This window comes from Parasteatoda tepidariorum, chromosome 12 (genome assembly GCF_982258835.1).
Source record: "Parasteatoda tepidariorum strain Cologne lab strain chromosome 12, Ptep-v5.0, whole genome shotgun sequence".
Classification (NCBI taxonomy): Eukaryota; Metazoa; Arthropoda; class Arachnida; order Araneae; family Theridiidae; genus Parasteatoda; species Parasteatoda tepidariorum.
Genome location: NC_141766.1, coordinates 30881110 through 30905711, shown reverse-complemented (window position 1 = coordinate 30905711; position 24602 = coordinate 30881110). Strand labels below are relative to the sequence as shown.

Below are 24602 nucleotides of genomic sequence, written 5' to 3'. Positions count from 1 at the left end.
TGAGTCACCCTTGCCTGGTCCGAGAATAAAACCCAGGACTTTTGAAACATAATCTATTATAGAGTGCAAAAATGATTTAATTTTCTTTCAAATAAATTTTACAAATTAATTAAGTTACCACTGTTTACCTTTTTTCAAAAAGCAAGGAGCCTAATGGCTTGATCTCATATATATGAGGCAAATGATCTTTGCGAAAGATAATTTCAAAATCAAAAGTTAGCTTGAGCATCTTTGAGTAAATTTACATAAAAGCTCAGGTAGGCTCAGTAAAGTTTGACCAATATTGTAGCTGTCCCATCCAAAATAATTTACTGTTCATAATTTTGACTGATACTGCATACCTGCCAACTCTTCCGGATTTTCCGGAAGATTTTATTTTCATATTTAAAGTGGTACTAAATATATATTATTTTCTCTTTTATAAACTAATTTTTAAATAATTTTGATCACCACTATTCCTACAAAAATTAAGCACATATATTAATATGCGGTACTATCATGGTTGTCAACTTACGTTTTCTCAAATACAACGTATTTGTTTGCTTAAAATTGAAGTTCTAATTTCATTTTAATACCACTGCGAAAAATGATAATGGAAGGGATTAAAAGTTGGCAGGTATGATACTGTCAGACAATTGTTCATTTTGTTCACTAAAATCTAACTTTAAAAAATATCAATAACCTTTATAACTACCTCTCTTTGTCTAAAACAATTATTATACTTTTAATAAAACTATTCATATTCTATAATTTTTGTTTAAATAAATTCCCTTTAAGGCTTCATTAAAATTTGGCAAATTAATGATTATTACAATATATAATGATTATTACAGTATATAATGATTATTACAATATATAATGATTATTACAATATATACTTTATAACAACCTCTCTTTATCTAAAACGATTATTATACTTTTAATAAAACTATTCATACTCTATAATTTTTGTTTAAATAAATTCACTTTAATGTTTCATTAAAATTCAGCAAATTAATGATTATTACAATATATACTTTATAACAACCTCTCTTTATCTAAAACAATTATTATACTTCTAATAAAACTATTCATACTCTATAATTTTTGTTTAAATAAATTCACTTTAATGCATCATTAAAATTCAGCAAATTAATGATTATTGCAATATATACTTTATAACAACCTCTCTTTATCTAAAATAATTATTATACTTTTAATAAAATTATTCATACTCCATAATTTTTGTTTAAATAAATTCATTTTAATGCTTCATTAAAATTTGGCAAATTAATGATTATTGCAATATATACTTTATAACAACCTCTCTTTATCTAAAACAATTATTATACTTTTAATAAAACTATTCACACTCTATAATTTTTGTTTAAATAAATTCATTTTAATGCTTCATTAAAATTTACCAAATTAATGATTATTACAATTTCGTTTTTCAGAGTTAAACTGAAGAAGATGAAATCATGGTTCCCATCTTATATGACAGCAACCATTTTATGGGTAAGTTTTTAAAAAATCTTTATGTATATTAAAACTTTATGGGGTTGCAGGTGCAAACTTTGATCGTTCGTAAATTATCAACTTACAATGAATTTTTTTATGCAACTACTCCCAAAAGCAATATAATTTTTAATATTATAAGATTAAAAAAACGAAAACTATTTCAATCCTTCTCACGTTTTTACCTGAAAAAGGTGAAGAATTTTCCTTGTATCGCGGCAAAAGAAATAAATCGGATGTCAGACGTCCTACCGAGTAATTAAACCATAAATACATGGGCTACATTTTATATAAGCTTCGATATATATTAAAGGTCACCACTTTACAGATCGGAATGTGACCTCCTTTATAACTGAGACAAGTTTGATAACAATATACTATATCAAACTTTGTTTCACCGAGACTTCCCGTAACTGTAACATGACAACACTCAAACATTTCATTCTTGTCGGAAGGAAGCTAGATCATCAAACTTACAGTGGGCGGATTATTTACAATCTGTGCTTCAGACTATTAGAATATTAGTTATTTTGCTCACCCACTCTATAAACTTGATTTCTTGCCTCTAGTATGAAATGAAGTATCATTATATCTGAAGCAACTGAAAGCACCAGATGAGTGTTAGCGACCACGCATATTTAGAGTTAATGATCGCAAACTGAAAAAACGGGTTATAACAGTTTTTCGGCACGTATTTAAATGAAAAGGTAACGTGTGATCTCGGTTTAAAATTATTATTTATTCATGTTATATACATTTTTAAAAAAGTTTAAGTGATTTCTATCCAACTAAATAGACTCTTCATCATTAACACGTTGAATGCCACTCTAATTTTTCATGGCTTGCTCGTCTGGCCACACGGTAAATAACTACAAACTAAATTTGCAAATATAGACAGATTTTGCTAGTTTATAAAAGGTTTAGCATGACATATCTAAAAAAAAGTGGTGAATTATATATGCCAACGAATTGTTTAAAAATAGTGGTGGATAAAAATCTACTAAATTGAATTTATTAAACCAAGAATCATAGTTAAGTAAATTTTGATTAAATTTTCTGCAATTCCCTGAAAGGATGTAAACTTTATAGTTCTATATCATGTTATACGCTGTCAGCCAGCTGTTTTTCGCGGCCTATGTGAAAGGTCAGTGTCAGCCACCGGTGATTGACGCGGCCTAAATGGAAAGTCTAGTGTCAGCCACCGATGGCTGACGCAGCGCTCTACGTGTTAATGAAAAGTTAAAACATAGTTAAGCAAAAAGAAAATTTTGACGTGAATTATTTTAGTATAAAATATCGTATATACATTTACCGTTTTGCATTTTGCATTGCTATTGCTTATTATTTGAGTTTTAATTGTATAAAGTCTATTTTAATTTTGCTGGCCGTGGTAGCCCAGTGGATAGAGTATCGGACTTCAGTCCGGAATGACCTGAGTTCGATCCTTGACACCGCTAAGACCCACCGAGTACATTATACGCCCTCGTAAAATCTGTTAAATCGAACTTCCTGTCTTCCGGAGTTCGATCCTTGACTCCGTTAAGATCCACCGAGTACATTATACAGTACATATGCTCGTAAAATCTGTTAAATCGAACTTCCTGTCTTCCGGAATTCGATCCTTGACTCCGCTAAGATCCACCGAGTACATTATACGCCCTCGTAAAATCTGTTAAATCGAACTTCCTGTCTTCCGGAGTTCGATCCTTGACTCCGCTAAGACCCACCGAGTACATTATACGCCCTCGTAAAATCTGTTAAATCGAACTTCCTGTCTTACGGAGTTCGATCCTTGACTCCGCTAAGACCCACCGAGTACATTATACGCCCTCGTAAAATCTGGTAAATCGAACTTCCTGTCTTCCGGAGTTCGATCCTTGACTCCGTTAAGATCCACCGAGTACATTATACAGTACATATGCTCGTAAAATCTGTTAAATCGAACTTCCTGTCTTCCGGAGTTCGATCCTTGACTCCGCTAAGATCCACCGAGTACATTATACAGTACATATGCTCGTAAAATCTGTTAAATCGAACTTCCTGTCTTCCGGAGTTCGATCCTTGACTCCGTTAAGATCCACCGAGTACATTATACAGTACATATGCTCGTAAAATCTGTTAAATCGAACTTCCTGTCTTCCGGAGTTCGATCCTTGACTCCGTTAAGATCCACCGAGTACATTATACAGTACATATGCTCGTAAAATCTGTTAAATCGAACTTCCTGCCGTCGGTCGCTGAGCAGTACCATGACTACAGAGATCTGGAGAAAATTTCCTTCCCCTTCAGATCTATGCCTAAATTGAGGAAGCGATCCTCTCAAACTTGTGATGACATGTCTTCGGATCATCCTCAGTGATATATCCGTCTCCAATGGATGGCCAATTGTGCTGTTCTAGGGCGATATAAATAAAGTACCAGCCAACCAATTTTAATTTTGCCATTATTTCTATTTTAAATGTGCGATTATTTCTAATCTTTATAATTTGTACATATCTGAAAATAAGAAAAATAGTTTTTATGATGCAGATAAACAAAACAGATTCTTTTTTGTTTTATTCTTTCCGTGTCCCAACATTGACGATCGTACTTATTTACATACTCTCAACTATAATGTTATGCAAATTAGCAGTTGCATTAATGAGGTACTAAATTGAATCCTATATCTATACTTTAAGCAAAGTATCATAGAAACAACTGCAACTAAAATTGCAGCATACTTATAAAAAAATCTGAAAAATAACTAGCTAAAAAACGAAGTGCAAGTTTCTACAGACATTTTAACAGTTTCTAAACTTCATATTCGTCTGGAGTTTTAACTAGACAATAAAACATGCTTTTATAATGTGGGATAAAATTTGACAAATATGGTAAAATTTGGTGACTTTAATGTGATAACTTAGAGCATGGCATAAAAACTATTTATACGGTAAAATTTACTTTTCAGTTTTGTATTTATTACGAAATGTTTCATAATAAGAACTATAATATTGAAAACCGAAATTTCTAGTAAACAGTTAACATACGAACGAAAAAGTGTCATATGAATAGTTTAAATACTAAATATTTTGGTTTTATTAAACAGAATTATATTTTTTCTTTACTAGAAATGTATTTGCCATTCAGTACAGTAATTTTACCAGAACTTCTTTTTTCCTGAAATTTAAAATATAAGTAAAAAAGGCATAACTGGGAGGAAAAAAAACTTAGAATAAAAATATAAAGGTTAAAACTGTTAAATAAAAAGAAGAAAGAATCTTCCAAAAAAAAATTTTTTTTTCTATTTTCTTTGTTCATGAAGAGTAATTTTGAAAATGATCAAACATTGTATATGTCCATAAACTCTTTTGGGCTAGGCAAAAAAAAATTTGGATATAAAATGATCTTAATTAACATTACAGAGGATAAAAGAATGAAAAAAAGAGTAAAATTAAAAATAAAAATAAAAAAAGGAAAAACCGGAAGAAAAAAAACTTTGATTAAAAATATAAAAATGAAGACTTAAATAAAAAGAAGAAAGAATCTTTCCAAAAAAAATTATTTCGATTTTCTTTGTACTGAAGAGTAATGTTAAAAATGATCAAACATATATGTCCATAAACTCTTTTGGGCTAAGCAAAAGAAATTTGAATATAAAATGATCTTAATTAACATCACTGAAGATAAAAGAATGAGAAAAAAAGTAAAATTAAAACGAAAAATAAAAAAAGGAAAAACCGGAAGAAAAAAAAACTTTTATTAAAAATATATATAGACTATTAAATAAAAAGAAAAAAGAATCTTTCAAAAAAAATTATTTCTATTTTCTTTGTATAAGAAGAGTAATTTTAAAAAGGATCGTACATATATGTCCATAAATTCTTTTGAACTATGCAAAAGAAATTTGTATATAAAATGATCTTAATTAGTATCACTGAATCTAAAAGAAAGAAAAAAAAGAGTTAAGTTAAAAATAAAAATAAAAAAGGAATAATTGGAAGAAAAAATAACTTTGATTATAGGGGTCATGAAGTCTTATTTCCTTCACACATTCTCCATGGATGAAATCCATTTAAAACTGCATCTAAGATTAAATATTATTCTTTTATTATTAATGATGTACTTTATGACACGCGTCATATATTGAAGAACAAAATTGCTATTAAATATTTAGATAAGCGTGAGTGTATACGCCTTATTTAAATTGTATGATTGAATTTTATTTAAGTGCAATAAACTAAGAATTTCCTTTGAGTTATGATGAAACTAATTTTGAATTCCAAGCACATTTTTAATCAAGCTGTAAATATTTTATAACATTATAAATGACAGAATTACATTTTAGTGATTATGATGGTGTGATGTTCTAAATGTTTACCGCGTGCATATTTTTTAATTGACATAAATTAATTTTTTTTAAATTTAATTTATGTCAATTTAAAAAAAATACAAAATAAAAATTATATATACATATAGGGGGAAGAAAGGAAAAATGATAATAAAAATAACAGGAAACTGGAAAAAAAGAAGAAAAAAAACAATCCGAAAAAAAGGACAAAAATTTTTAAAAAATTCGGAAAATGAAAGATATAATCTTTTCATTAGTTCACACGATTATATCCACAAAAAAGAGTGATGAAAAGATTTTATCTTTTACTTTCTGGATTATTTTAAAAAATTTGTCCTTTTTTTCGAATTGTTTTTTTCCGGTTTCCTGTTATTTTTATTTTTATTATTATTTTTCTTTCTTTTCCTCTTCTTTCATTGTTCTGTAATTTTTTCCTTGTTTTCTCTACATTTTAAACTTATATTATGAGTTCTATTTACTTGCAGCTTATGCGCAATAAATAAAACTTATTGTTTTTCTTAATTTTCTTTGTGTTTTTTGTGTTTATTTATTATGTTATATATATATATATATTTATGAAAAGAAATACACAAAACCATGTACACAATGATGTTCTAAATATTCACAACGTTCATTTTTCTCAATTGACATTTTTGAAGAAGAAGCAGAAAAAAGTTGAAAAGTGCTTATTAAAAATACCTCCAAGCTACATCAGACATTCAAACTGTTTTTGATCTTTTCCCTCCCATCTCTGAGAAAAATTGATAATAGTGTTTGCTTTTTATTTATATATATATATATATATATATATATATATATATATATATATATAATAAGAGCGATCTTTACGAAACACCCTGCATATTAAAAAGAAATTTATCCCAGAAATATCACGTAAGTTAACGAGAGTTCTCTATTTTAGGTATTAACATGGGAATCATTTCCAAAAATAAATGCGCAAATGAAAAGAGCAAGAACGTCACATGTCATGCGAAATTTTGGTAAGTTATTACTTTCTTTACTTTAATATCGCTGTGTAAATACGCAGCTTTACATTTAAGAAAATTTTCTCATTCTGTCAATGGATTTTTTTTTTCTCTTCAATTTAGATTGCATTGCTATTTTGTTTCATTTTTTGTTCTTTAATATTTTGTGTATTTTATCGCACTTAAGGGCGTGTCGAAATGAAGTTTTAGCGTTACGAAATTTTTATATGCTTTAGTATTTTGTATTTTTCACGTTATTGCACACGTAGTTACCGCCTTTAGGAGCGTATCGAAATGAAATTTTGGTGTTTTGAAGATTTTTTCGCTTCAGTATTTTGCATATCTCATGTAGTTTTAATGTTATCGCTCGCGTATTCGCCGCCCTTTAGGAGCGTGGCAAAATGAAGTTTTAGTGTTATGAAGTTTTTTTATGCTTTAATATTTTGTATATCTCATGTATTTTTAATGTCATCGCTTACGTATTAACCGCCCTTTAGGAGCGTGGCAAAATGAAGTTTTAGTGTTATGAAGTTTTTTTATGCTTTAGTATTTTGTACATCTCATGTATTTTTAATGTCATCGCTTACGTATTAACCGCCCTTTAGGAGCGTGGCAAAATGAAGTCTTAGTGTAATGAAGTTTTTTTATGCTTTAGTATTTTGTATATCTCATGTATTTTTAATGTCATCGCTTACGTATTAACCGCCCTTTAGGAGCGTGGCAAAATGAAGTTTTAGTGTTATGAAGTTTTTTATGCTTTAATATTTTGTATATCTCATGTATTTTTAATGCCATCGCTTACGTATTAACCGCCCTTTAGGAGCGTGGCAAAATGAAGTCTTAGTGTTATGAAGTTTTTTTATGCTTTAGTATTTTGTATATCTCATGTTTTTTTAATGTCATCGCTTACGTATTAACCGCCCTTTAGGAGCGTGGCAAAATGAAGTTTTAGTGTTATGAAGTTTTTTTATGCTTTAGTATTTTATATATCTCATGTATTTTTAATGTCATAGCTTACGTATTAACCGCCCTTTAGGAGCGTGGCAAAATGAAGTTTTAGTGTTAGGAAGTTTTTTATGCTTTAGTATTTTGTGTCTTTCATGCATTTTTAAAGTTGCTCCTAAGTTTTCATGCATTTTTAAGCTCCTAAGGGCTGTAAATACACGCGTATTTACCACCCTTAAGAGCGTGTCGAAATTAAGTTTTAGTGTACATTTTAATCATGTTAATAAAAATTCTATTTTTCAGATTATTTTCCTACTGAACTGCAGTTATATGATCATTGCAAATCATCTTTTGATTGTCTACTTTTCATTGCTCATAGTCATTGTGATTGGAGTTCTAGAACATGTGTTTGTCAAAATTATCACGTAGCTTTTAATAATACAATGTGCTTACCTGGTAAGTTAAAACACAAATTGTAGCAAAACTTGAATTTAAGCTAAAACTAAACTCTTCACTTATTTTTACACAAATGCTGGTTATTTTATTGACGGATATTTTACAGATTGTAAAGTTTGATCATTTTAAACTTATTACTTATTTTTAATCGTTTATACTATATTTATTGCTTCTCCTATTTTACTTCATATGTAATAGTTAATTTTAAGCGCAACCAATAAACGTGGTTCAAAGGTTAAAATTAATGCAGAGCACGTTTTTTTCTAAAAGAACCAAAAATTTGTAAGGACTAAGTATGTAATCCAAATTATATTTTTCAATATTATTCTTTACATCTGATTAATGTTAATTTGTAGAGCAGGAAACCATTTTCTATAAAATAAGGAGAACTTATGTACAAAAATGGAATGGAAAGCTAAAACAAACTCTATTTTGGGGGAAGGAAGTTAAATCATCATTAAGCAAGTTTTTTTGCGAAACGAAGCAAAAATTTATAAGTGCTAAAAGTATGATCTGAAACATATTTTTCGATATCATTCTTAAGAATATCTGATTAATATTAATTTGTCATGTAAGAAACCATTTCCTGTGACAAAATTATGTACAAAAATGGAATGGCAAGCTAAAAAAAACTCTATTTTGGAGAAAAGAGGTTAAATCATCATTGAGCAATTTGTTTTGCGAAAAGAAACAAAAATTTATAAGTGCTAAAAGTATGATCCAAAACATATTTTTCGGTATCATTCTTAAAAATATCTGATTAATATTAATTTGTCATGTAAGAAACCATTTCCTATGACATAATTATGTACAAAAATGGAATGGAAAGCGAAAAAAAACTCTATTTTGGGGGAAAGAGGTTAAATCATCATTGAGCAATTTGTTTTGCGAAAAGAAACAAAAATTTATAAGTGCTAAAAGTATGATCCAAAACATATTTTTCGATATCATTCTTAAAAATATCTGATTAATATTAATTTGTCATGTAAGAAACCATTTCCTATGACATAATTATGTACAAAAATGGAATGGAAAGCGAAAAAAAACTCTATTTTTGGGGGAAAGAGGTTAAATCATCATTGAGCAAGTTTTTTTGCGAAAAGAAACCAAAGTTTATAAGTGTTAAAAGTATGATACAAAACATATTTTTCGATATCTTTCTTAGGATTATCTGAATAATATTAATTTGTCATGTAAGAAACCATTTCCTATAACATAATTATGTACAAAAATGGAAGATTTAACGAATATTAATTTGCCGTGCAAGTAACCATTTTCTGTAACATAATGAGAACTTATAAACAAAAAGTGAAAGAAAAATTCTTAAAAAAATATAAAAAATTAAAAAAAGTTAAAAGTATTTTTTTAAAAAAACTCTATTTTGAGGGAAACAGATTAAATCATCATTGAGCAAGTTTTTTGCAAAAATAAACAAAAATTTATATGAACTAAATGTGTAATTCAAACCTTTTCGATTTCATTCTTAAGAACATCTGATTAATATTAATTTGTCATGTAAGAAATCCTTTTCTAAAACATAATTATGAACAAAAATGAAACATCTGTATAATATTAATTTATCGTGTAAGAAACTATTTTTTGTAATTTAATGAGAACGTATAAAAAAATTTTAAAGAAAAACTAAAAAAAAAAAACGCTGTTTTGGAAGAAAAAGAAGAAACTAAAAAAATTAAACTAAAAAACATTTCTTGCGGCTACTCTTTTGGAGTTTTGGCATATGATCAAACTTTGCATTCAGCATGGAAATTAATAGTTTAACTTGAACTTATATTTTTGATATGGAAATTTAAGGAATGGTTCATAGGTTCAAGGTTTCGAAAATATTTGTTTATACAATGTTTAAATTTCAGTATTTTTGAGAGAAAAATTTTCGAAAAGTTCATTTTTTATTTATGATATAAGTTATTTCGTTAAAAAAGCACTTATGAATCATAACATACTCGTAAAAAATTGGATTCCAGGATTTAGACTGTAGGATTTTTGATTTTTTTTAGCGGCTAATACTTATCGAGTAATCAAATACAGTGTCTTATGAAATAAATTTTCAAAAAAAAAAAATTTTTTTTCAAAAACTTTAAAAATTTTTGAAATGAGTTTGTTCTACTTATTATATAGTAGGTTACTTCATTAAAAATTCATTAATGAATTTTAACATACTCTTAAGACATTCAGACTAGTCAAGAATTTTTTCTTTCGTTTCTAACAGTTAATTAATTCGAGTAATAAAATACAACATTCAAAAATTTTTAAAATTAGGTTTTTATCCGACCCGTTGTACTGTATTTAGTCCAGTTATAAATTTGTTTTTTGGTGCCTATACATAAGCTGAAAATTAATTAAATAAGTCGAAATATGGTTTTCTTCGAATTGAAAACAAAAAAAAACTGCTCTAAAGGCTGAAAATGGTTATTAAGGATACATAATTCTTCATTAACTCCTTCCTTTTTGCTCCCGTGAAAATGACGGGTGAGATTTCCCCCTCTATTTCTCGCTCCCGTGTTATTGACGGGCTGGAGTGTTCAGCAGTAACGCGCCAATAAGAATAAAACTAATTAATTTCTTTCGCCCAGAAAACATTTTATTTCCTATTTTACACACCAGATGGCAGTACTATATTTTTAAGGTTAGTAGATAGTTAGTTTATTTTAAACTAGTTGTAGCACTGATCAAATACGTAATACAAATACAAAAGTAAAAAAAAATAGGCACTTTTATGACCGTTTCTTTGAAAAATAACCGATCTTTAAGGGGCTAAAAAATTGAGTTATTTTGCTTTAATTTAAAAAGCGTGATAGGAAATATTAATGCAATATTTTATAAGCTCTTGTTCTTCTCATTATTTATTCAATATATTGTTACTAAAAATATTATGTTTTCTTTTAAAAAATGCCATTTCTATTTCATTAGCATTTCACTTAAAATAATTTCGTAAAGGTAACCGAAAGATTAAAAAAATTATGAATTATAGGTTGGATCTAAACATAATCAGAGGTTTCCGAATTCATCGCTAGTTATAAGAAGTTCTAACTCGCGAAGCCTCTTTAGCTCTTTCACTGAGCCCTATCGGAATCACTGAATTAAATAATTCTTTTATTTGACATATTTTACGATCTTGCGTTTGAAATCTTCCCCTTTAAAATTTCATCCCACAATATAGATAATTTAACTCTTTCACTGAGCCCTATCAGAATCACTGAATTAAATAATTCTTTTATTTGACATATTTTACGATGTTGCGTTTGAAATCTTCCCCTTTAAAATTTCATCCCACAATATAGATAATTTAACTCTTTCACTGAGCTCTATCAGAATCACTGAATTAAATAATTCTTTTATTTGACATATTTTACGATGTTGCGTTTGAAATCTTCCCCTTTAAAATTTCATCCCACAATATAGATAATTTAACTCTTTCACTGAGCTCTATCAGAATCACTGAATTAAATAATTCTTTTATTTGACATATTTTACGATGTTGCGTTTGAAATCTTCCCCTTTAAAATTTCATCCCATAATGTAGCATAATTTAATCATACACAAACTTTTCGGTTCGTTAAAATATCCTATTCTTTCATATTAATTTATATAGCAATTTTATAAATTATTTAAAAGACTTTCATAGTTATGTTCAGTCAAGGTGAAATCGTCCTCAGAGAATTAACTGTTAAGGCTCATCTTAAACTGCACTATTCATACTAGTAATAAATTTTTTTTGAAACTTCAACACATTCTTAATAACATTTTCAAACTCAAAGTATTAAATGTTAAGACTAATCTTAAACTGCGCTATTCATATTGGTAATAAATTTTTTTTGAAACTTCAGCACATTCTTAATAAATTTTTCGAACTCAAAGTATTAACTATTAAGGCTAATTTTAAACTGCACTATTCATATTGGCAATAAATTTTTTTTGAAACTTCAACACATTCTTAATAAGATTTTCAAACTCAAAGTATTAAATGTTAAGGCCAATCTGAAACTGTATTCATATTGGTAATAAATTTTTTTTGAAACTTCAGCACATTCTTAATAAAATTTTCAAACTCAAAGTATTAAATGTTAAGGATAATCTTAAACTGCACTATTCATATTGGTAATAAATTTATTTCAAACGTCGACATATTTTTGATAAAATTTTCAACTTATTTTTATTTTTTAATTATAAGCTATTCAATCCAAAATACCTGCTTATTTTATGAAACAAATGGATGAAATTAATTTTTTGCCCATATTTGCTATTATCATAAACATAGATTTAAAACCCAGCGAATTATTAACCAACTACCTACTTCCTCATAAGTAGTAAGTTTAGCAAGCTGGATTATAAATATTTAGCTTATATGTGTAGAATTAAATCTTGTAATTAAAATTTGCGGCACATCATGAGGTTAAGTATCTTTATTTAAGCAAGTTTTTCAACTGGAATAACAGTATGAATAAGATAATTCTTTAATTTGACACATTTTATGATCTTCCTTAAATTGTTTCTTCGCCTTTGTGAATTTTATCCTATAATATAGCACAATTTAATTATACTCAATTTCTTTCATTCTTTTAGAGACCTAAGTGCCTGAAACTTCATAAATTATTCTTTCAAGAATTTATAGCTTTTTTATAGCTATTTTCAATAAATAGCTCCGAACGCTGAACGGTTTATTTACGGTTTATTGGAGTAATAGCGAATTCTAGTCTTTAATGACTTTATTGCCAGGAAATACGGTTTGATGACACTTTTTTTAGTACAAATCAGTGTAGAAAAAACTGAACTTCTTAATAAAAGTAGTTGATTGATAAAAGAAAAAAAATGGAGAAGACGTGCAATTGAGACATATCCTCCGGGCTGACAGGAAGCTTATTTTCGATTGTTCGTTCCTTCTTCTGTTTCTAATTTACAAAATTATCTCACGCGCATTTCTTTTCCTTTTTTCTTAATTTAGAATATGTTAATAAATCCCTCGTAACCACGTTTTACGAAATTTAAAAATTGCATGAAATATCCTTACATTTTTGTTTATAATATTTTTCAATTCAGATATTTCCTCCAAACTCACAGGAATCTTTTTCTCAATTGTTCGTTTCTTCTTCTGTTTCTAATTTACAAAATTATCTCATGCGTATTTCTTCTTTCTTCTTTTTAATTTAGAATATGTTAATAAATCCCACGTAACCACGTTTTACGAAATTTAAAAATTGCATGAAAGATCTTTACATTTTTGTTTATAATATTATTCAATTCAGATATTTCCTCCAAACTCACAGGAATCTTTTTCTCAATTGTTCGTTTCTTCTTCTGTTTCTAATTTACAAAATTATCTCACGCGTATTTCTTCTTTTTAATTTAGAATATGTTAATAAATCCCACGTAACCACGTTTTACGAAATTTAAAAATTGCATGAAATATCTTTGCATTTTTGTTTATAATATTATTCAATTCAGATATTTCCTCCAAACCCACAGGAATCTTTTTCTCAATTGTTCGTTCCTTCTTCTGTTTCTAATTTACAAAATTATCTCACGCGTATTTCTTTTTTTTTTTTTTAATTTAGAATAAGTTAATAAATCCCACCTAACCACGTTTTACGAAATTTAAAAATTGCATAAAACATCTGTAAATTTTTGTTTATATTATTATTCAATTCAGATATTTCCTCCAAACTCACAGGAACCTTTTTCTCGATTGTTCGTTTCTTCTTCCATTTCAAATTTACAAAATTATCTCACGCACATTTAAATTTTAAAAAATTAAAAAATACGTAAATGAATCACAAAAACCATGTTTTACAAAATCTAAAAAGTGCATCTTTAATTTTATTATGTACGTAGATATTATGTTTCAATTCAGATATTTCCTCTAAGCTGACAAAAAACTTTTTCTCAATTTTTCGTTCCTTCTTCTTTTTTTAATTTTCAAAATTATCTCACACATAGATATTTTTTAAAAAAATTAATAAAAACATGTCAATAAATCACATGCAACTATGTTTTGCAAGATCTAAAAATTGCATACAATATAATCTTTAATTTTTGTGAGATTATTTTTACTTCAGATATCCTTCTAGCTCACAGGAAATTTTTTCTCGATTGCTCGTTCCTTCTTCTGTTTCTCTAATTTACAAAATTATCTCACTCAAGTTTGTTTCTTTTTTTCAGTTTTTTTAACGAAAAAAATAATTAAGAATATATAAAGGAAACATATACAATCATGTTTCACAAAATCTAAAAATTACATGTAATATAATCTTGATTTATATATAGATATATTTATTATTTTTAATTTCACGCATTTCGTCAAAGTTGACAGGAAGCTTATTTTCGCATTCCTTCTTCTGTTTCTAATTTACAAAATTATCTCACGCATACTTCTTGCTTTAAGATATTAAGATTATGCAAATAAATCACACATAACCATATTTTACAAAATTTGAAAATTTTATTTAATATAATCTTTATTTATTTATTTATTTATTTATTTTTTGTATTTTTTATTTATTATTTTTCAATTCAGATAGTTCTTCCAAGCTGAAAGGAAGATTTTTCTCGATTGTTTATTCCTTCTTCTGTTTCGAATTTATAAAATTATCTCACGCATATTTCTTTTTTTAAAAAATTAAGATAATATAAATCACACATAACTATGTTTTACAAAATTTAAAAATTGTATGTAATATAATCTTTAATTTTTTTTTTAATATTATTATTCAATTCAGATAGTTCTTCCAAACTGAAAATAAGATTTTTCTCGATTGTTTATTCCTTTTTCTGTTTCGAATTTATAAAATTATCTCACGGATATTTCTTTTCTTTTCAAATTAAGAGTATGTTAATAAATCACACACAATCATGTTTTACAAAATCTGAAAATTGCCTGATCTTTATTTTTTTAATATAAATATTATTTTTCAATTTGGATATTTCCTCCAAGCTGACAGGAAGCTTTGTTTGTTTCTTATTTTCAACTTACAAAATTATCTCACTCATATGTCTTTTAATATTAAATTTATTATAAATTTAAGCAAGAACAATGTTGGATTTGGTCTACTGTATAGATTTACTAGATTATAGTATTTTTTTTTTCAAATACATGTAAAGACAATTAAATATCTGAAAATCTAAGTAAAATATGGGCACATAGAAGAGAGTTAAAATAGATTTTTTCATCAAACATTGGTCACATAAAAGGGTAAAAATATAAATAGGGTTAAATAAGGGTACATAAATAAAAAATAGTAAAGTCAGGTAGAGTAGTAGTGAATGTAGTAAAATGCAATAGAATATAGACTCGCAGTGGAAATTTTTTTTAATCAAACATTGATCTTAAAGTGCAGTAAAATAATAAAAAATATCAGTATCCTTTGAGAACATTATAGAGACTTACTATAGTTTTTTTTTCTCTTTAAAAAATCAATGGTCGTAAAAAGGGGTAAAAATATAAATAAAGTAAAATGTGATTGCACACTTTGAAATTACTTTTAGAAAACTACATAGTCAGGCAAAAGTAATTGTGAAAATAGTAAAAAATAGTAAAATATGGGCACAGAGTAAGACTTCCAAGAATATAGTTTTACGTGTTCAATTTGTATTTTTTGAGCAGTTGCCACATTTTAACACATTTTAGCCTCATGTTTTTCTTTTAAACTAAAATATAAACACGACCACTCATTAATTTCAATTCACTTCAATTATTTTTTACCTGGAGCATGAAAAATAAGATACTTCAATGCAATAAGATACTTTCAGGTAAAATTATCACACCGTATGGAAATAACATTTATGGGAAGAAAAAGAAAAGAAAAAGAAAGACATAATTCTGGTTAATTAACCCAAAATACTCGTTATTTAAACCATTCATTTTTGTAATTTTTCCGTTTAGTTGATAACAGTTTACCTGAAATTCTTGTTTTTAAAATTATAGTTCTCATTACAGCACATGTAGTAAAAAATACAAAATAAAAATTAAATTTAACCGAATAAATGCCATGCTGTAAGGTATCATCATAAAATTAGCAAATTTCCCCACACATTCACCAACTTTAGTCGCATACACGTAATAAACAGAAAACTTATCAATCGTGCTAAACAAATTCACAATACGTGTGCTGTTTCTTCGGGTGCTTCTGAATAACTCATAATAGGGAAGTGGCCGTTGCCGCGTACGACGATATTTCCGGCTATGGGTTCCTATCCAATTTCAATCATGTTGATGTGTCCTAACACTTCTAGAAGATTGCCTCAATATTTATACTACCCCTGTTACATATAACGCTTTTAAACTTGTACATTTCGGCAAAAAATAAACTAAAAATTTCAATTTAAAAAGAGATTTATTGAGTTAGAGTTTCAGAGTCAGATTTGAAATCCCCTCACCCGATTTAAATTAGATCAATTATTCGCATAAATGCAACAACAAAAAATTCCCCAGTGTAACTTCCCTGTGATAGTTAATTGCTTACACACTCTGTTCATTTTTTTAGAAAAACAGTGAAAACTCTGAATGTATTGAAATTAATGAGCGGATTTAACAAAAACTGTAAAAAATACTCCACCATCTAGAAACGATGTGAATGGAGGAAAAAATAAGGAAAAGAAACATATTAAGAAACTTGAACTCTGGATATAAAACAACTTCTTTAAATACCAGTTTAAAAGTTCGCACTTTAATCCTATTCAGCTTATTGAAGGTAATAAAAAAAGCATCAACCTAGCCGTAAAAATTGGCAAATTTATGCATCCATTTCTAATCACGATCCTTTTAAATCGCATTTTGGGTTTTTTTCCGCTTAAATTGCCTTACAAGATTTTGACTGGCGTTTTAATCGCTGAAAAAACAATTTAAATTAGCCGGAAACATCGTTTAATGATCCAAAATTGCATTTACTTTTTTTAAATTTATAAAAATCAATACAATCGGAACGATTTTTTTTTTTTTAGCAATTGTGAATTAAATCGCTGTTTTCTCAATAAAAAGGCACCAAATGTAAATTTATGCTTCAAAACTTGTTCCGTAAATTGTCTGTTTATGGAATAAAAGACTTGAAATTATAATTTTAAAAAAACTATGAGTAGTTAAGATTTATCAACCATGTAAAGAAACTTTTTACTTATTGCTACGCAAAATTTATACCTATTTAACTATTGAATTACTTAATTACTTAATTACTTATTACTTGACATTTCATTTAGTATATGTCTTTTTACTTTATTCATTTTTATTTTCTTATTTGTATTTTATATTATTCTACTTAAAATTATAAAAACTTTTATGTTAATTTTTTTTTTTTTTCAATAAATGCTTTACCAGTGCTTTACTGTATTATGTACGTACTTTATTTTAAAAAAATATTATCCAGTCTAAAATTATTCAAAAGGAGCTCTTTCAAATTGAAAGAAATAATATCCATTTGTTGATTATTTTTTTGCATATATCAATCCACATGGATATCTTTAATTTCTTTTTTTATTTTGTTTAAACGGTTCTCTTTATAAGTTCTTCCCATAATTTTTTTTCGTTATGAATTACTTATTTAAGTATTAACTTTTATGAAACTTCCGATATTTACCTAACTCAAAATATGCGCTTAATAAAATAAATATAGCATTTTATAAGTTATTTTAAACTATTTTTATAACTATTATATTATTAAAAAATAATATCGTCAAGCCTTAATGCATTAATCACTTAGTATTCAAATAATGTTAATAATTTTTATTAGATTAATAAATTTTTTATTTAAAAGACTTTAAACTGTTGGTGGTTGATTCTAGATTTTTTTCTTTGTGATAGGTTTTCTTAAAATCCATGGTCTATAATCATTAATTTTAATGTTAACCTCTTAATGATCGCTTATTTTTGAAGAAAACGGTCAAAAAAGTGCTTTTTTTTTTAATTCAAGAAAATTATTTAAAATTGAATGTGTGTTCAATATAAGTATTCAGTTTTAGCTTTGGAGTTAATAGCAAATATACATGTTTGATGTGTGCTGCCATCTAGTTTAAAATAAACTAATTATGCTTAAACGCATGACAAATAATTCAGTACTGGCATTTGTTGTATAGATTGAAAAATAAACATGATTCTGGGCACAAGAAGAAATAAATTGTTTTAACCTTTTGAACACTCTTGCCTGGAAATATCACGGGCACCAGAAATAGAAGTCGAAACTTAACCCCCTCAGTTTGAAGGAAGCGAAAAGGAAGGGGTTAAAAAAATTTAAGCAAGTTTCAAAATTAATTCGATACTCACGTTTTCAAGATAAACATAGATGTTATTATTATAGGTTTATAGTTTAACATTTAAAAGACACGCATTTTGAACTGCCTTCAGTTTACAAGTTCATTTTTGTTTTTTAGCTTTTCTTTTTTATCTTTTTAGATAAATCTACACCAATATAACACCGAAAAGTTATTTTGTTAATTTATTTATGCTCCAAATGTTAAATAACTCATTAAGTAATGCAGAAGATTGCATAAATTACGAAATCAGACGCAAAACTGTACTTTCTCTAAATAAACAAACCTATTTTTTGACGGATGCAGATTTCCGACCCCCAAAATATAGAGGATAACCACAATTTGGGAAATATGGTCCCAATAGTTTGGTCAGAAAAACGATCCAAAGTTTGAACCCCTTAATATTGTGATAACCACAATTTGGGAAATATGGTCCCAATAGTTTGGTCAGAAAAACGATCCAAAGTTTGAGCCCCTTAATATTAACTTTACTTTTTGCGTATTTCGCAATTTCTCGAGAACTTTAAATCAAATTGAAACATTTTTGCACACAGTCATAAAATTCGTTTATTTAAAGAAAATATCATGGAAAAAATGACTCTTGGTAAATATTTATTATTTTTTATTATATTATTTAATAAACATCGAAAACATTTTGAATTGTAAGATATGCAATTCTTTGCGTCATTGTAACGAATGTCATTTTCAATGGCGAAAAAAAACAAAATTTGAGCGAAATTGGTCTAATAGTAAATGAAAACTCGAATTTTAAAAATATTTTTTTTTCGAAATTCTAATGGTAAATGAAATTCTAATAGAAAAATCTAATAGCAAATAAAATTCTAATAGCAAAATTCTAATAGCAAAATTCTAATAGCAAATTCTAATAGCAAAATTCTAATAGCAAAATTCTAATAGAAAAATCTAATAGTAAATGAAAACTCGAATTTTAAAAATACTTTTTTTCAAAATTCGATTTCTCAAATTGATTCCAATTTGAGCGAAATTGGTCTAATAGTAAATGAAAACTCGAATTTCAAAAATACTTTTTTTCAAAATTCTAACAGTAAATGAAATTTTAATAGCAAAATCTAATAGTAAATCAAATTCTAGTAGCAAAATCTAATAGTAAATGAAAAATTGGTGTAATAGTAAATGAAAACTCGAATTTTAAAAATACTTTTTTTGGTCTAATAGTAAATGAAAACTCTAATTTTAAAAATACTTTTTTTAAAAATTCTAATTGTAAATGAAATTCTAATAGCAAAATCTAATAGTAAATGAAATTCTAATAGCAAAATTCTAATAGCAAAATCTAATAGCATAGTAAATGAAAACTCGAATTTTAAAAATACTTTTTTTCAAAATTCGATTACTCAGGATTGATTAGTGCAATTTCAAACTATTCACCGATGATACGCGGCTTTAACTTTCTTAAACAAGAAATGAAACCATTTACAGTTTTGAGTAGGATGATTCCTTGGGTGAGGTCAACTTCATTTCGGAATTTAATCCTTCAACAAACCAGAAACACGTGATTTAGGCAACCACGTGTTTCGAAAAATAAGAACTTTCGAAATTATCCAATTTTATCTTAAAATAATAATTTGTTTCATTTATAGTAAACTGATTAACACAATGTATTATTGCTTCAGTTCACTTTTCATAAACACTTAATATGTTATACCATACATAAAATAATTAACATTCTTATGTGTTTAGAATTTAGTTAAAGTTTCAGGCCACGTCAGAAAAAAAAATACTAAGTCGATACTGGAAATTTTTTCTAAGTTAAAATTTGGAAAAAAATTCCTTTATTTTACAACTCATGATTGGTAAAAATTGATTTTTCCTAAGTGATACAAAAACAAACATGTGGTTGCATAGTGCGCAAAATAAAAATAAAAATATCACCCTAAATAGTTTTTGTTCTTATGACCGGATTTTGTCACGAACTAAGAGCCAATCATAATGGTTCAAACGGGTAGAGATTAATTAGTGCTAGCTATTACTAATTAAGTAGTGCTAACTATTATGCAAAATTAATATGGCTAACTATTAATTAAAATACGGAATGAAACACAAAAACATACCTTCTCTGACTAAAAGTACCTTTTTGTCTCCCCAAAAAGGTACTTTTTTTTAGTCACCGAATATAGTTCGGTGACTAAAAATGCTCATTTGCTAAAAATGCTAATTTGGATCATCAAAAATCCAAATATGCTGGGTACCAGCAATCTGGAAAACATGGTCCCAACTGACTAGTCAGATGAACATTCGCAAGTTAGGGCCCCTTAATGTTAATTTCACTTTTTGCGTATTTCTTAAGATCTCAAACTATTTGAGCGAATCTAAAATATTTTACAAAGTATAATAAAATCCCTCTATCCAAAGATAAGATCCCTCTATCCAAAGATATAAAATCCCTCTATCCAAAGATAGAAGCAAAAAACAATTTTTAATATTTATTTTATTTTATTAATTTATTTCAAAAGGGTCGAAATAATTTGGAATTGTAAGGTATGCAAATATTTACACCACTTTTAACTGTACAGTTTTAAATGAAATAATACAAAATTTGAGCGAAATCGGTTGAATAGTTTCTGAGATATAAAATTTTAAAGATAGAGGCATTTTAAATTCAACATTTCTCGTCAACTATTTTTGTTCAGGTTTTGCATTTTTTTTTCATTTAAAATTACAATTTAAAATCAAATCTTACTTGTCTCCTTTAAAGCATGTAAATTTAAACATTCAATATAAATTTGAAAACAATAGATGAAGATTTGTTTGAGTTATGAGTACGACTGTCTTGAAAAATGTAGCTTTGTAAAAAGTGCTTTTCAAATTTTTCGGGTACATGCAGGGTTAGAGGCTGCGAGAAAATTCCAAATTCGAGTATTTAAATAGCATTCTGATGCATGATCGTTTGGGTACATCGCTTTGAGGTTGAGCGACCTAAGTTAATAAGTACCAATTTTTTTTCAGTTCATAATAGTAAAAAAAAAAAAATAATAATAATATGATTCAAAAATTTTTATGTTTTAACCCTCTTATGTTTTTTTAATGTCTCCAACAACAGAAAATAATTGTCATTGTCTAACAATAATGTGAAAGATTCGAACAAAACAATTGTCAACATTCATCGATGGAATGGTACCCCAATTTAGAAGCGAGTTAACATGTTTTATATACTAGTGAATTGGAACTGTATTTTTGTAGTGGTAGACACACTTAAAGTAAAAAATAAAATTACTTTGAACTTTGATAGCATTTCAATTTCAGTCTTATGAAAAATTAGTTTCAAAATTTTGTATGATTTATAAAATTCCAAAATTATGATGTAAAAAACGTAATAATAAATAATAAAATAAAATATACCGACTGCTTAGTTGTATATTTAAATGCTCTTCTTCTTGGCATATGATTTGATGTTTTTTTTTAATATATATTAATAAAAAAAAAGAATTTTTTTCCTACCTAAAAAAATTATAAATTTTAAAAAAAACTGCATTCCTTCCAAATTGTCCCTCAACTTTAATCTGAGGCACAAGAACTTTAATACTTCTTAATTCTTACTAGAGAGAATATTTTTGTTTTCAGACAGTTTATTTAAATTACTATTTTTGCCAGCATTTAAAAAATAATATTTGTTATATTTTTTTAAGTAAATCAATAATCATTTTAAAAGTAGTTGCTCTTTTAAATTTAGTCATTAAAATAGTATATTGAATATATAGAAATCATGCAATTCTTACAAGTATGCATACCTGCCTACTTTTACGCTTTTAGCGCAAAATTTTATTTCTTTATTTAAAGTGGTAGTAAAATGCATGCTTTTCATATATTCTTTGCATTTATAAACTTAATATTTAATCTTCTTGACCGCCACTACTTTTTAAAAAAATTAACGCAGATATTAATATGTAATACTGTCGTGGGAGTCCGCATAAGCTTTTCCAAAATACTGGGTAAAATCATCCTCGAAAGTATTAAAACTTGGCAGGTATGTTTATGCCTTATTTCTTATAATAGTGCTGCCATCTGCAGTTGAGAAATGAAACAATAACTTATAATCAATGTTATTCCTAAAAAGATATCAGCTTATAAAGAAAAACGAAACTACTACATGAAAACTATTTACTATCCTACTTTCACCTGAAGGTAACTGACATGAAAAAAATTATTTTTCACAAATTTAAAGTAATCATAAGCTTATCAAAGTTATTTTATATCTTTATGAAATTATTTTAAATTGCTTTGCTATCTAATAAATAAATGTGCCATGTTTTTATTACATCTTTTTCATGCAATTTATTTTCTTCAAATGTTGTTTTTTTCTGAGACACTATAGTTTTAATCTGAAAATCTTGTCCCATAGCTTTAAAGAAGTTTAAAATAACAGTGAAAAAAAATTATTTTATTGAGTCTGAGTACTCCTGAAAATGCACAATACACCAATACATGTTTGGTATGAACCATTGAAGAATGGTTACAACATAGCTTTTTTCTTCTGTTTTAACCACTGACGGTTTCAAAAGTTGTGAATGTTTAAAATATACAGTAACGATCTCTTTTACTCCTGTAGAAATTCATAAATTAAAGAAGTGTTGCTCATGATGATAAACATTTTTACCTATAATAATCAAATTACAAAAAAAAACAATATATCTTAGGGAAAAATAATCAATTGTTGATGAGTAAAAAGCACTAAATTTGAATTTAAAAAATAAATTACTGTACATAATTTAATTAATTAGCATGATAGTAACAAAAAAGCTGCGAAAAGAGAAACATTTTCTAATCTTAGTGCTGCCATCTATATAAACAAGTTGGAAATAAATTTAAATCCTCTGCTAAACAAACGTTTAAACCATAACTGCATGTTGTTCAAGCAGGTTTACGAAGCGTTTTGTAAAAGTTTACGAGCATAATTAAATACATAAAAGCTGAGATAATTTTTATAATCACTTTAAAGTATGCAAAAAAAAACTCATTTTGACTTCTGAAAGTTATAAAACTTATAGTAAGTATTTTAGACACATCAATGATTCAATTTATGTAAAAAATAAATAAATATTTTTTTATGAATATCTTGATTAACTATTTCATTCTTAATTTTTTTAAGATAAAAAATTTTTCTTTTCTTTTCTTTTCAGCATCATTGTTAGGATATGGTTGTATAACAGATCAACAGTGTAGGATAAAAGTTCCTCACAGCCGTTGTGTAAATGGATTGTGCGAATGTGAGGAAAATTACATTAGACTAAGAAAAGACAGGTGCCTACCACGTAAGTATGACCTTAGCTACATAAATAAGGTTTTTAGTTTCAAAATCAGCTTCGTCTCCCGTAAGCAGGGGATATTACTATTTTCCTAGTGGTTCCCACGGTTCACACTGAAGTCAAGCATCACTGGCTGCGTTCAGTGTGCGGGTAGGTGACCACTTGGATTAGTCTGCGAAGGGATAGAGGGTGTGCCGTATTGGTCCTCGTTCAATTGTTTTACCGTAAAGTGCTCGACTTCGCTTGCAGGTCGTCGGGTTACCGAAGCGGGGGTGCCATCCCCTCTGCAAAGGATCAAAATTGTGATGGCATGGCTTCGGATCATCCTCAGGGATGTTTCCCAAACCGTCGCCAATAGCCCATTGTGCAGCTCTAGTACGACGTAAATTAACTGCAACAACAGCAACTACAACAATCTAGAAAACGATCGCCGATAGGAATGCACTACGTCATTTTCTTTTTTTTTAAATTTCATACACTTTCTTTTTGCTAGTAAGCTGGGCAGAAATGAGCAGTGTTTGCCAATTGATTTCTATTTTTGTCGATTGAACTTAAATTATTATTATTATTATTTTTAATTTTATTATTTTTATCTTTATTATTATTATTATTAATAAGGATGGTTGACTGCTCCTTGTAAACGTAATTGCCTTGTTAACGTGACATAAGGGGAGGGTTACACTGGAAGTTTTCTAAATTTCTTCTGGTTTTAAGCAGCTCGTTATTGTTTACATTCAGTCACCCATCCATTATATATTATTATTTATTGTTATTCACTGAAAAATTTGCATTAGTAGTGCTGTTACACTTTTTAGTATCATAATAAAAATATGGTTGAAGAGCAGAAGAAAGCGT

The 24602-nt window shown here is 27.4% G+C and overlaps 1 protein-coding gene across 5 annotated transcripts in view; it reads left to right on the top strand.

Annotated features, from left to right (window-relative positions):
• The window catches only part of LOC107440903 (uncharacterized), a 134539-nt gene that overhangs the window by 87356 nt on the left and 22581 nt on the right, over positions 1 to 24602 (top strand). For all 5 annotated transcript variants that reach the window (XM_043040997.3, XM_087156160.1, XM_087156161.1 and 2 more), the window contains 4 exons: positions 1437 to 1497; positions 6747 to 6825; positions 8059 to 8211; positions 23622 to 23753. In XM_043040997.3, coding sequence (XP_042896931.2) covers positions 1453 to 1497; positions 6747 to 6825; positions 8059 to 8211; positions 23622 to 23753 — 409 coding nt within the window. In that variant the 5' untranslated portion in view covers positions 1437 to 1452. The remainder of the gene's footprint in view (positions 1 to 1436; positions 1498 to 6746; positions 6826 to 8058; positions 8212 to 23621; positions 23754 to 24602) is intronic.